Source organism: Pseudorca crassidens, chromosome 5 (genome assembly GCF_039906515.1).
Source record: "Pseudorca crassidens isolate mPseCra1 chromosome 5, mPseCra1.hap1, whole genome shotgun sequence".
NCBI classification, from domain to species: Eukaryota; Metazoa; Chordata; class Mammalia; order Artiodactyla; family Delphinidae; genus Pseudorca; species Pseudorca crassidens.
This window is the reverse complement of record NC_090300.1, coordinates 66,422,221-66,434,631: the sequence shown is the minus strand read 5'-3', so window position 1 is coordinate 66,434,631 and position 12,411 is coordinate 66,422,221. Positions and strand designations below refer to the sequence as shown.

General features: G+C 45.2%; 1 protein-coding gene across 5 annotated transcripts in view; it reads left to right on the top strand.

Moving 5' to 3' along the window:
* The window catches only part of ABCC5 (ATP binding cassette subfamily C member 5), an 88,151-nt gene that overhangs the window by 37,190 nt on the left and 38,550 nt on the right, over positions 1-12,411 (top strand). For all 5 annotated transcript variants that reach the window (XM_067738227.1, XM_067738226.1, XM_067738228.1 and 2 more), the window contains 6 exons: positions 293-441; positions 852-959; positions 5,149-5,505; positions 9,117-9,188; positions 11,376-11,500; positions 11,620-11,692. In XM_067738227.1, coding sequence (XP_067594328.1) covers positions 293-441; positions 852-959; positions 5,149-5,505; positions 9,117-9,188; positions 11,376-11,500; positions 11,620-11,692 — 884 coding nt within the window. The remainder of the gene's footprint in view (positions 1-292; positions 442-851; positions 960-5,148; positions 5,506-9,116; positions 9,189-11,375; positions 11,501-11,619; positions 11,693-12,411) is intronic.

The following is a 12,411-nucleotide window of genomic DNA, read 5'->3' as shown; positions in this document are numbered from 1 at the left end:
AAAGAATGAGACTAAGGCAGAAGATGATCATTGTACTGAGAAGTAGTGACTGTTTTCTGTTAGATTCATTCCTGTGACTTGATGCATTTCAAACCTCAAGCTTGTGTGCCAGCTTTTGTGATTGTAATTGATGGCCATATTGACCTAGTTTTTTGCATCGTAAATGTTACAGGGTCGTTTTAAAACCTATGGTGGCTGAAGACCTACCAAGTCTTGTTTGGTGACAGAGGAGCAATATCCCATGGTTTCTTTCGACTTGCTTTTTAGAAACTGGCTTGCTTTTTATTCTTAGAAATCCGAGAGGAGGAACGTCGGATGTTGGAAAAAGCCGGGTACTTTCAGAGCATCACCGTCGGTGTGGCTCCCATTGTGATGGTGATCGCCAGTGTTGTGACCTTCTCTGTTCACATGACCCTTGGCTTTGATCTGACAGCAGCACAGGTCAGTGAGCCCTCAGGGCTTGGGGACGTTTTAGAAATACCACATATAGAGATGCTCTGGTCCTCTGGTTACTAGATTTGGATTTCTTTCATTCATGTGGTTAATCTGAGAAGTGGAAGAGTGAGGATTTAGCCCCAGTGCACAAATAAGTGTACGGGTTGTTTTACAACTTTGGGTTTAATTCTGAAAATACAGGTCATTGTTTGATTTAGATTCACTGAGAATTTTAATTAGAGGTCTCAAAAACTCTACCTTAAAAAATATATATCTGAAATATATCTGACTCTTACCAACATTTGACAGTCAAGTTACAGCCCTCCTTAAACCTGAAAGGAAATTGATGACGACGTCGTGTTACTTTAGTCGCATAGCCTCATCAGGCTCAGTTTCTTCTCTTTTCCTATTTTCAGGCTTTCACAGTGGTGACTGTCTTCAATTCCATGACTTTTGCTTTGAAAGTTACACCGTTCTCAGTAAAGTCCCTCTCAGAAGCATCCGTTGCTGTCGACAGATTTAAGGTAAGTGGCTCCCTTCCCTCCTCCGTGTCAGGAGCTGTGGCAAAACTAACTGCTGCCTTTATTCCAATGGGCCACATGGGCTGGCTGCACTTGGCTTTTTTCACCTTTAGCCTTTCGGCAAGTTGGTAAGAAAGGGGGCAGTGGAAGAGGCTCAGGGGACCTTTTCAAAGAAATATGAATTTTTACCTTTTGTAGACAGCCTAGTTCTGGGCTTCCAAAATTTCAGTGTTCCCCTTCAGAGCTAGTCCCTTCTGCCTGGACCTAACATGGATATATGTTATAATTTACTGGGTCTTTAAGTGATTCAAACCTAGGCAATTAGAATTATCAGGAGGCTGTCAGCTTTTTCTCACCTTGATCTGCATCTACCTCTACCAAAATACTGTCGGGAATAAGCTCTTTTTGATTCTTTTCCCTGCCCTGTGGTTGCCACTCATGATACAGGTAATGCAGTGACATGGGAATAGTCATAAGACTAGATCATACTGAGAACTGCAGTTAAGTACGTATCAGGGTTTTTTTTTTTCCTTGCAGGTGATTAGTTGATTGTGCCTTGACTGTGTTTTTTGTGCCTTCAGAATAATACAAATACATGATACAAGAGGTAGATATATTTGGGAGGGTGGAGGGAGATAGATATTTGAAAGTGGTTAATACTTAAAAAAAAAAAATGTCCAGCACCTGTGTGGCTGGACTCTCTTGACAAAGCCACTGCAGAGAGTAGCTCCTGCTAATTCTTCTTGGCTGCTGGGAGCAATACAAAAGCAAGGTCTTGAAGGCTTGAAGCTCAGGTGTTTGAGGGATTAATATCATCACCTTAGGTGTTCAGCAGAAAACAAATTGGGTTTTCCTCTTAAGAAGCATGGAGAATAGCTTCCCAAGATTTATTTATATTTTACTTGTTTATGGTTAACCAGGTGAATTTTGTTTGGTCAAGAAAACTAGTCCTCAAGAATGTGCCCCCCGACCCTAGCCCCAAGCCCTCCCTCGCCCCAGCCTGGCTACTAGAAGGCCAAGATCCAGAGCCACGTGAAAAGAAATGGTCTAATTGTAATCAGAGCCTTATTTTGCAGAACGCACAATATCTAGTTTTGAAGAACGCAGATTTTTTTTTTTGTAAATTTAAAAAATCTTATTGGCTCTATTCAGTGATTCATGAATTGGGCAACATCCAATCTAGCAACCAGAAGGAGCTCCGAGAAGCTGTACAAGATGAAAGACTTTTATAGGTAGAAGGGAGCAGGAACAAGGAAGTTCTTCTAGGCAGAAAATCGCATTGGTTATTACAAGGTTACTTTCCTTTAGGGGATGGCAGGGGTCTATCAGGCAGGTTACCTAACTAGTGCTGATCAGGTGATTCCTGATTGACTTGTTTAATATTCCATTTCTGGGAGAGCTGAAACTATAGTTAAGTCTCAGTTTGGTGACATGGGGCTTAGCATAAGTGACTCCATTTGGGGCCTGTTGTCTTGTTTATAACAGCCCACAGGAAGCAGACCAGAGCTCATCCTAAATGGATCAATTTCCTCCTAAAAGAAAAACGCAACATTTTATATAAGATTTAACCAAGACCTAGAGTCTCATAATATAATATTCAAAATGCCCAGGATACAATCCAACATTACTCTGCATACAAAGAAAGTCTAGATACTGAGATGACCCAAATGTTGGAATTATCAGAAAAAGACCTTAGAAATGAAAAGGTAGAAAGTCTCAGCAGAGAAATAGAAGATATAGAAAATAACCAAATAAAAAAATTTTAAGCTAAGAAAATATATTAATCAAAATTTGAAAATATATTGGATGGACTTAGTAGCAGAATACAGGTGACAAAGGAAGTCTGTGAACTTGAAGATAGATCAGTTGAAATTATCTGTGATAAGCAGAATGTCCACCCCTAAGGCAGATGTTTTGAGCATAAATTTGTCCCCCTATTTGTTTCTCTGTCCTTTTTAGTGAATGGCTTTGGTGGCATTTTGGACGAAGGAATAGGAATTTATAGTACAGATTGTTCACACACCACCCCAACCCCCTTATTTCTCGAGAGCTCTCTTCTTTTCACTTACTAGTGAGAACCTGTTTTAGCAGGTGGCTTCTCACGCTACAGATCCTTCCTCTATCCAGGAAGCTTCAGAGTTAATAATAGAAGCAAAATCACCCCCAGCTCTGTTGTATGCCTCATGAGAATGAGTCTCATTCTAGCTAATTCCTCTTGGCAAATCTCCTCCTTCCCCCCCGCCTCCACTTCTGGGAGGATGATAACTTTAGAAAGGCAGTGAGAAGCCACCTTGTAACTTTTCTGATAAGACAGTCACCAGTATAGTGTTGCCAGGTTTAGCAAATAAAAACACAGGCCACCCAGTTAAAACTGCATGAGACGTACTTATACTAAAAGACTATTCATTATTTATCTGGAATCAAAATTTAACTAGGCATCCTGTATTTTATCTGGCAACCCTATGAGTAGTCTCTCCTCTTCTGCTCAAAAGATACATTCTGATTTGATTGCTTCAGTGAGTGAGAGTAGTGTTTTGATGTAAAGTTGAGGTTTATGGTTTATGTATCTCTAAGATTCTGTTGTCCTGGCAGGTGCAAATCCAAGTAGATATAAATTTAGGTGTGTGGGGCGCTTGTGTGCCTCAGCATGTCCAGGCAGAGTGACCTGAAGCTGAAATCCTTCTGGGAGGAGTGCGGGGCTGCAGGGAGCCTGTGGGAAGGGAAAGTGTGGACGAGCTGTGCAAGCCAGAGGCACTAGCATGGTTTTTATAGTGCATGAGGCCTACAAGACCCATTTAGTAACTCTTTAGGAGAGAGAAATGATAGGAATTCTGTCAGCATATGGTTTCACTCTGTGAAGGTGGGCAGAATATTTGGCATGTTATTCTCAGCCCAGTCTCTTAGGAAGGCTCTGAGCAAATGAAACCAATGGCTCTTTTCAGAAAACTGAACTTTAAAAAAAAAACTACTTTTTTTAAAGGTTGACCAAGAGTGAAGATTATCTAGGAGATTTAGAAACATGACATTTCTGGGAAGATCAGGGATTGGGAATGGATAGGAGACGTGCCAATTTAGGGATGCAAAGAGCAAGCTAGGAGTTTAGGATTTAGGAGAAAGAGCTTGCTCTTAGGCGAGGGGATTATATGGTACATTTAATAGCACCTGCAAACTTTAAAACAGTTGGGGGTTCTCGGTAACTAAGCAAAGAGTCCTGCCATTAAAAGCCATCTTTTCTCTAAAGACTTTCTAACGTTTAAAAAAAATTTTAATCGTACTGGGAATCCAACTGGGATAGCACCCTATAGGGAAGATCACTGGGTTAAGGGAGGTGTCAGAAGTGGGTTCAAAGTCATGGGCACATGTTGGTCCTGGGCAGAGGTTTATTATGGTCACTGTTTCAGATCTAATTTCAGAGACATTTAGTTTTTCAAGCATTCCATTTCTCTTCCCCTGATATACCTCAGTGGGACTTGGGGAATGAGTGGGAGGGAAGAGTCTTTCTTTCTTCCCAAGGATGTTTCTGAGGGAGATACCCTTCCCTTCCACGCAAGCCCTTTGTTTGAATTCTCACAAGTTCCGAGGCAGGACTTGGAAGACATGAGAACTTGTTGGCGAGAAGATGTACTCCGCCGTCAATAGAACCTTAGGTACTCCTTTCTAACCGGAGCGAGCTAGGCCTGGTCACAATCTCAGCGCTGCCTCTCCCCCTGACATGTGCATGAGGGAAGTGCCTAGGCTTGGGGGTTCTGCAGGAGTGGTCTGGAAGGCAGACAGAGTGATGAGGGTCTGAGCAGGGGAGCAGCGTGGCTGCCCTTTGGTTTCCCTGCTTGCATTTTACTACCTGCTACTCAGCGACTCATGAGTGAGAACAGGGGCTGCAGGCCAGTCAGTTAAATAGCCCTTGGCCCACATTAGACTGGTGGAAAAGGAAAGAGTAGTTTAGCATGTAACTGGTAGCGTCGAGTGTTGGGCCAGTTAAGTAGGCCCCTGTCCATCCCGAGGGTGTCCCCACACTCCCGTGACCTCTCCGTGGGCCTGAGGCTGGGCTACACTAATGAGCTACCTTTTGCCCTTCAGCTTCCTTCCACTGTATAGCCTGATGTGTTTTGCTTCGTGAGTGTACGCCCTAGGCTTGTCTCCCTGGTCTTGATCCAGTGTCTCATCTTTGCACCTCTCTCACAACTCCTATCAGAGTTTGTTTCTAATGGAAGAGGTTCACATGATACAGAAAAAACCAGCCAGCCCTCACATCACGATAGAGATGAAAAATGCCACCTTGGCATGGGACTCCTCCCACTCCAGTCTCCAGAACTCACCCAAGCTGACCCCCAAAACGAAAAAAGACAAGAGGGCTGCCAGGGGCAAGAAAGAGAAGGTGAGGCAGCTGCAGCCCACTGAGCATCAGGCGGTGCTGGCAGAGCAGAAGGGCCACCTCCTGCTGGACAGTGACGAGCGGCCCAGTCCTGAGGAGGAAGAGGGCAAGCACACCCACCTGGGGAACCTCCGCCTGCAGAGGACGCTGTACAACATCGACTTGGAAATTGAAGAGGTAACCATCTACCAGGTGTCTATCCTGGCAGGGGTAGGCAGCTGCCAGTCCTTTTAGCAAAGGGCTTTCTCTCTGGGAGTGGTTTTGAACTAAAGAGCAAATCTGGCCAGTTCCGCCTCTAGAAGGGATATTTAGGCATTTAACAATAGAAATGAATAACAACTGCTCTCATGAGATACTCATTTTATAAGCAAGGAAATGAAGCATTCGAGCGGGTTTTCCGCAATTTTGCCCTGAATAGATCTGATTTAGTTGTACGTGAGCTGTAATAATGATTTCTAGTTATTGTAGGTCTGCATGAGCTTCTTATTAGCACTCTGCTGTGCATAGCACGGAACCTGACATATAATAGGTACTCTCAGTGATGCTGTGCTCAGCAGTTCTATTGTAACTTTATTTTTTAAGGAAAGGATCGTTATGGTATATGATGTCACGGCCCAGGTAACACAGGACTAGAGTCTCCCACAGGTCCTCCTATAGAGAGTGGCTGCCATAGACACTTCAGGTTTAAGGCTTTTAAAATACAGAATGTGACTGGGAGCCAGCGCCATGTTGAGGGCTGCAGCAGCCAGAGGGTCCCAGGTGTATATATATCTACTCATTCCATTTTTGAGTGCCAGCTCCCTGCCAGGCACTGTTACAGAGTTGTGGATAGAGCAGTGAAAAACCAAATAGGCCCAAATCCCTGCCCCCCTGGAGTTTACCTTCTTCTGAGCAAAGATAGATGGTAAACAAGTAAAAGGGCTACGAAGAAAGGGGATAGAGTGCTTGCTGGGGGGGGGGGGGGAGCAGGTGTGCTCAATTTAAATAGGCCTCTTAAGGGAAGGCCTCATTTAAACTAATATCCCACCTGCCATGCGGCCCAGCCAAAAAAAGAAAAAAAAAAGTAATAACAGGCATAATGCATTTGTTACAAATTGAAGGCTTCTGACAACCCTGCATCAAGGAAGCCTGTAGGCATTTTTCCGTCAGCATTTGCTTACTTCATGTCGCTGTCACGTTTTGGTAATTCTCAAAATATTTCAAACCCTCCACCAGGAAAATGATTATGACTCATTGAAGACTCAGATGATCGTTAGCATTTTTTAGTAATAAAGTGTTCTTAAATTGGTATTTACATTGTTTTTCTTAGACATAATGTAATTGCACGTTTAGTAGACTAAAGTATAGCGTAAACATAACTTATATCTACACCGGGAAACCAAAACATTCGTGTGACTCGCTTCATTGCGATATTTGCTTTACTGCGGTGGTCTGGAAGCAGACCCACAATATGTCCAAGGTATGCCTGTATTTGAGCAAAGACTTGAAGGAGCGAGCCATATGGATACATGGAGGAAGAAGAGCATTCAGGCAGAGGGAACAGAAGCACAAAGGCCCCGAGTATGCAGCGTGCCTGTCACAAGAGCAGAGTGAGCATGGGAGAGAGGGGAGGGTGCTGAGGGCAGAGAGGCTTGGGGTGCCAGAGCCTCCTGGAATGATTTCCGCTTTACTCTGAATGGATAGAGAAGCCGTTAGAGGGTTTGGAGGAGAAGAGTGATGCGATCTGACTTACGTATGAAGAGAATCATTCTAGCTTCTGGATTCAGAAGAGTATGTAGGGAAACAAGGAGGGAAGTGAGAAGAACCAAGGAAAAACATAAGAGTTTTCTGGACCAAGGGTGGTGGTAATGGACGTGGTAAGGAATGTTCATCTACTTAATTGGAAGTGGGCTTAGGGGGTACTAATGCGGTGTGAGGCCTGTTACACAGATCCAGAGCTGGACTAAAGGGAAAACAAAAAGCTCCCAGCTCTTGGAAGCTATAGATAAGAGCTGGGGGAGATGGTCCTCTATGAGACCACCTGCAACAACTAGCATGGTTCATCCCTGGCGGGCACACAAGTCAGTTTTTATAGCTCCAATTAACTTTTTAAAAAATTAATTAATTAATTTTTAAATTTTTGCCTGTGTTGGGTCTTTGTTGCTGCGCAAGGGCTTTCTCTAGTTGTGGCGAGCGGGGGCTACTCTTCGTTGCGGTGCACGGGCTTCTCATTATGGTGGCTTCCCTTGTTGCAGAGCATGGGCTCTAGGCTCACGGGCTTCAGTAGTTGTGGCACACGGGCTCAGTAGTTGTGGCTCGCGGGTTCTAGAGCGCAGGCTCAGTAGTTGTGGCGCACAGCCTTAGTTGCTCCGCGGCATGTGGGATCTTCCCGGACCAGGGCTCAAACCCCTGTCCCCTGCATTGGCAGGCAGATTCTTAACCAGTGCGCCACCAGGGAAGTCCAGACTTCAATTAACTTTTAACGGCAGGCTCCTTATTTAATAACGATTATCTTGATTGAGGCAACTATATCACATCGCTGATCAGCTCTATTAGAGGATTATTCCTTGTAATCAGCTGAAATTTACTCTTCTCCTTTCTATCTGTTGATCCTCCTTCTGCCCTTTACCATCCATGTTCACATGACAGACCTTTAGCTATTTGAAGAGATACCACAATTCCCCCAGCCCCCCTCTTTAGGGAAGAGGTAGGAAGTTAATATTCACCTGATGTCTTCTGTGCCCCAGGCACTTACTTCATTGTTGACATCTTTAGTGACCATTTAGTCATCGGAACAGCGTTTTCTCTGTTTTAACCTGACCGACCTGAGCAGAGTCTGAGCCTGTGACTTGGTCTCCTCATCATGACCGGGCTGTAATCTTTCAACTTCCTGAACCATGTCAAAAACTTTGTCCATTATACTTTTATTAAGTACCAGACACTGTGTTTGGTCCTGCAAGGATGGCTCCTTCCAAGTTGCTCAAAGCTCAGTTAGAGAGACAGTATTCATTTAAGTAATAAGACCAAGTCCACACAATTGGAAAGTGCTGGTGGAGCTGGGATTCAAATCAAGACCTGTCTGCCTCCAGAATCCACGCTCTTTCCACACCACCACTCTCCGTGCCTCTCCTCGCTGCCAGTCTTGAGGCAACAGAGTGTTGCTGAACAAGTGGCCCTGTTAATATCATGTCTGTTCTTGAAAACGTTTAACACTGCCCATGGAGAACTCATCATTTTGCCTGAGGATATTCAGTTAATCACAGGCTTGGTTTTCCACTTTCATGTGGGATTGATGGTAAAAATATGCCCTCAGATTCTTGGAGGTGTTTTGTAGAAAAATGGAAACAACAGTGCACAGTGCACATAATTTTTATGAAAATGATTTATAGACCCTGGAGAAAAAAATCATTTAAAATAAAATGAAAATAAAGTAATTTTCAAGAGTCCTGTCCTCTTTTCCAAAAACAACAAGAAAAATAAACAAGTTATCAAAAAGCATGGGTTACCAACAAAGTAGGAAAGGGGGTAGGCCTTTCTAAAAGTGATGTGGGATACCTTAATGTCTGTCACATATTTAATTTTTCCAAAAGGCTTACACATCTGTTACCTCAGTGCATCCCCACAGAAACCCTATGACGTGGGTGGCTGATGAGGGAGAAAAGAGGTAAGTGACTTGCTGTGTCCTCAGGATGACATTCCCATAGTGATGGACTGTCGTTAACATTTTTTTCTTCAAAGAAATCCAAAGTCCTAGAGATGAATGGTCAGTAGTGCTTTAACGACCTTCCTCTCTCCTGTGCTTTGTCCAGGGTAAACTGGTTGGAATCTGTGGCAGTGTGGGAAGTGGAAAAACCTCTCTCATTTCATCCATTTTAGGCCAGGTAAGATTTTGTGATTGTCCTTGGCATTTTCTGCTTCTTTCTCTGGATTCTGCTTAGCCAGAGTCTCAGGAAAAATGAACTTATTTCCTGAAGAGAGTCAGGAAGGGTGGAAACAAAATGACCCTAGGTCTGTATCATACCCCGCCCCCTGCCTTTCCTACCCCTTAACAACAGCACTGTATCTGGAAGGGGGCTGAGTGACTGATTGGTACCCAGCTGGAGTCATTTGTTTCTCTTGCCTTCTTTTATTCAGCATGTATTTACTGAGTGCCATAGGTATGCCGGACAGTGTGTTGGGAAATGTCAGAGGTAAGGGATGGACAGACTGCAGACTGCCAACAAATGGACCAGCCTCACCAGCCTGTCTCTCAGAGAGAGAGCCTTCAGGATTTGATCTAGAAGTAAAGACCCACTCCGTTTTCAGCCTAACCATTGAAAGAATTATGCCCTCAAGGAGTCCATGGTCTGGGACTTCCCTGGAGGTCCAGTGGTTAAGACTCCATGCTCCCACTGCAGGGGGCGCGGGTTTGATCCCTGGTTGCAGAATCAAGATCCCGCATGCCACGTGGCGCTGCCCCCCCCCCCAAAAAAAAAGAGGAGTGTCCATGGTCTGATTGGGGTGCTGGGCCTTCTAGACACACAAGCACAGCACAGGGCAGTGAGTGAATAGTGCTCAGAGGGCCCAGAAGAAGGCTGTCAGCATTTGGATTAAACTAGCTTGACTTGTTGGGTGAGATGAGGATAAACTTAAGGTTATTCCTCCTGGTGGATGAAGTCCTCTGAGTCATTTTTCCATATTGAGGAAATTAAACAAATGGGAGAAGGGGCTGGGGAAGATTGTTTTGTGGAATATTTGGTCCTGTTCAGCGTCACTGTCACAGTTGATGGAGTTGTGGCTCTCCTCTAGAGCAGTGGTGCCCGGGGTGGTCTGAGGAAGCCTGTATTCAAATCATCTGGAGGTGCAGCTTCCCATCCACACCCGCTTCTGCCTTATGAGGCTGTACAGTGGTTGGGCTCAGCCAGTGGTCTTCGTAAAAAACCAAAGACCTCCTGTGTAATTTCTGATCATCAGCCAGATTTCAGGGCCAGTGATGAGAGATACAGGTGGAGTGAAGGGGAAGGAAGGGTTAGTGGGCAGCAGTTAAATTGAAAAATGAGTGGGTCTTTGCTTCTGGATCAAATCCTGACAGCCTTCTCTCTGACAGAGAGTCTGGGAATACCGGTCAGCCCTGCTTCTTTAGAGTGTAACTCTTTGTTGGCGGTCTGCAGTGTGGGGTGTTTGTACTGTAGCAGCCGAGAGAGCTGGATTTCCACAGTTAGACCCTCAGGGGGTTTCTGAACACTTGAGTGCGTTATCAGTGTACTTACCTGTTTGGGGGCAGTTGTGGTACTGCGTTACGGCCTGTGTGTGTACACTGTGCATTACCATGTTTGAGAGGACAAACTTGTATGTGCAGATTGGTTAATGAAACTGTTTCAAGCTATAGCATTCCTAACCCAAGACAAACGTCTACTGTTAGTTCCAAAAGGAACACTGAAAGAGCATAAAATGGGTAAATCGATTCATGTCGACCACTGCAATGGAAAACACAATTCAAAGCACATGGCTCATCATGTAGTCTCTTCATGTTGGAGGGGAGGGTCTGTCATCATTGTGTAGATACTCAGCAGTACTAGTTGATGTCTAACTGGAATTGTTTCCCCCTCTGGTCTTCATTTTACAGAAGCAGCTGATGTAGCCAACAGCCTGTATTAATTCTGTGGATGAGTTGACCTGCGCTCATCTTGAGGCAGGGACTAGCTCTAAATCTTTACAGCATACTCCCCAGGGGAATTCTGCAGGGGCCTTCTGCTTGTGCTTCCTTCAATTAGAACAGTTTGCAGTTAGGAAAAGAGGATAATAAAGTAGCTTATGGGTTGCTGAATGAAGTATTTGTTCATTCAAGTCATGGGTTATGCTGGGCTCCCATCACACGTAAGCAAGGAGAACTTTGATTTTCTTGACTGCTGTAGCTACTGCTGTAGCTTTGCTCTCTGTGGAACAAAGGTGAGGTCCAGATTTGGGTTCAAAAAGTATCCAAGGAAATTGCCAAGATTTTCAACTCCGCTGTGGAATGTCGGGGGTTCTGCTGGCTTAGGGTGATGGTTTTGCGTTGTGATGCCATTAGATGGTGTCTCTTTCCCTAGATGTCACTTCTAGAGGGCAGCATTGCAGTCAATGGAACCTTCGCTTATGTGGCGCAGCAGGCCTGGATCCTCAATGCCACTCTGAGAGACAACATCCTCTTTGGGAAGAAATTTGATGAAGAAAGGCAAGGAATGTTTGGTTTCTGTCATGCTTTCATCTTGGCTGTGTGAGACACAGGCAGCCCGAGTCAGCAGGCTCTACCCCAACCGTGTCCCTGATGCTGGGTCTCTTTGTGTCCTTCAGATACAACTCTGTGCTGAACAGCTGCTGCCTGAGGCCTGACCTGGCTATCCTTCCCAACAGTGACCTGACGGAGGTACAAGTCTTCTGTCCCTGGTGGGCCAGGGTGTTTAGCAGAGAGGATTCTGGAAGATAGGTGGCAGGGCTATGCCAGAGCCACCTCCTAGGAGTGCATCTTAAATGCATGGGAGAAGAACCTACACGGGAGTTTTACTTTCTCTGGGACTTTCTGTTAGGAAAGCATCTGGTCCTTAGGGCAGGAATATCAACACTACCTGTTTTTTTGTTTTTTTGTTTGTTTGTTTGATTTTTGCGGTACGCGGGCCTCTCACTGTTGTGGCCTCTCCCATTTCGGAGCACAGGCTCCGGACGCGCAGGCTCAGCGGCCATGGCTCACGGGCCCAGCCGCTCTGCGGCATGTGGGATCTTCCCAGACCGGGGCACAAACCCGTGTCCCCTGCATCAGCAGGCAGACCCTCAACCACTGTGCCACCAGGGAAGCCCCAACACTACCTGTTTTAAGCATATAAATATTTCATGTCATGTGGATTTTAAACAAAATCCCATTGTTGGTTCAGAATTCATGTTTTCTACCCTATTCATTTTTCTTTTTTTTTGCGTTATGCGGGCCTTTCACTGTCGTGGCCTCTCCCATTGTGGAGCACAGGCTCTGGACGCGCAGGCTCAGTGGCCATGGCTCACGGGCCCAGCCGCTCCGCAGCATGTGGGATCTTCCCGGACTGGACTGGAGCACGGACCCGTGTCCCCTGCATCAGCAGGCGGACTCTCAACCAC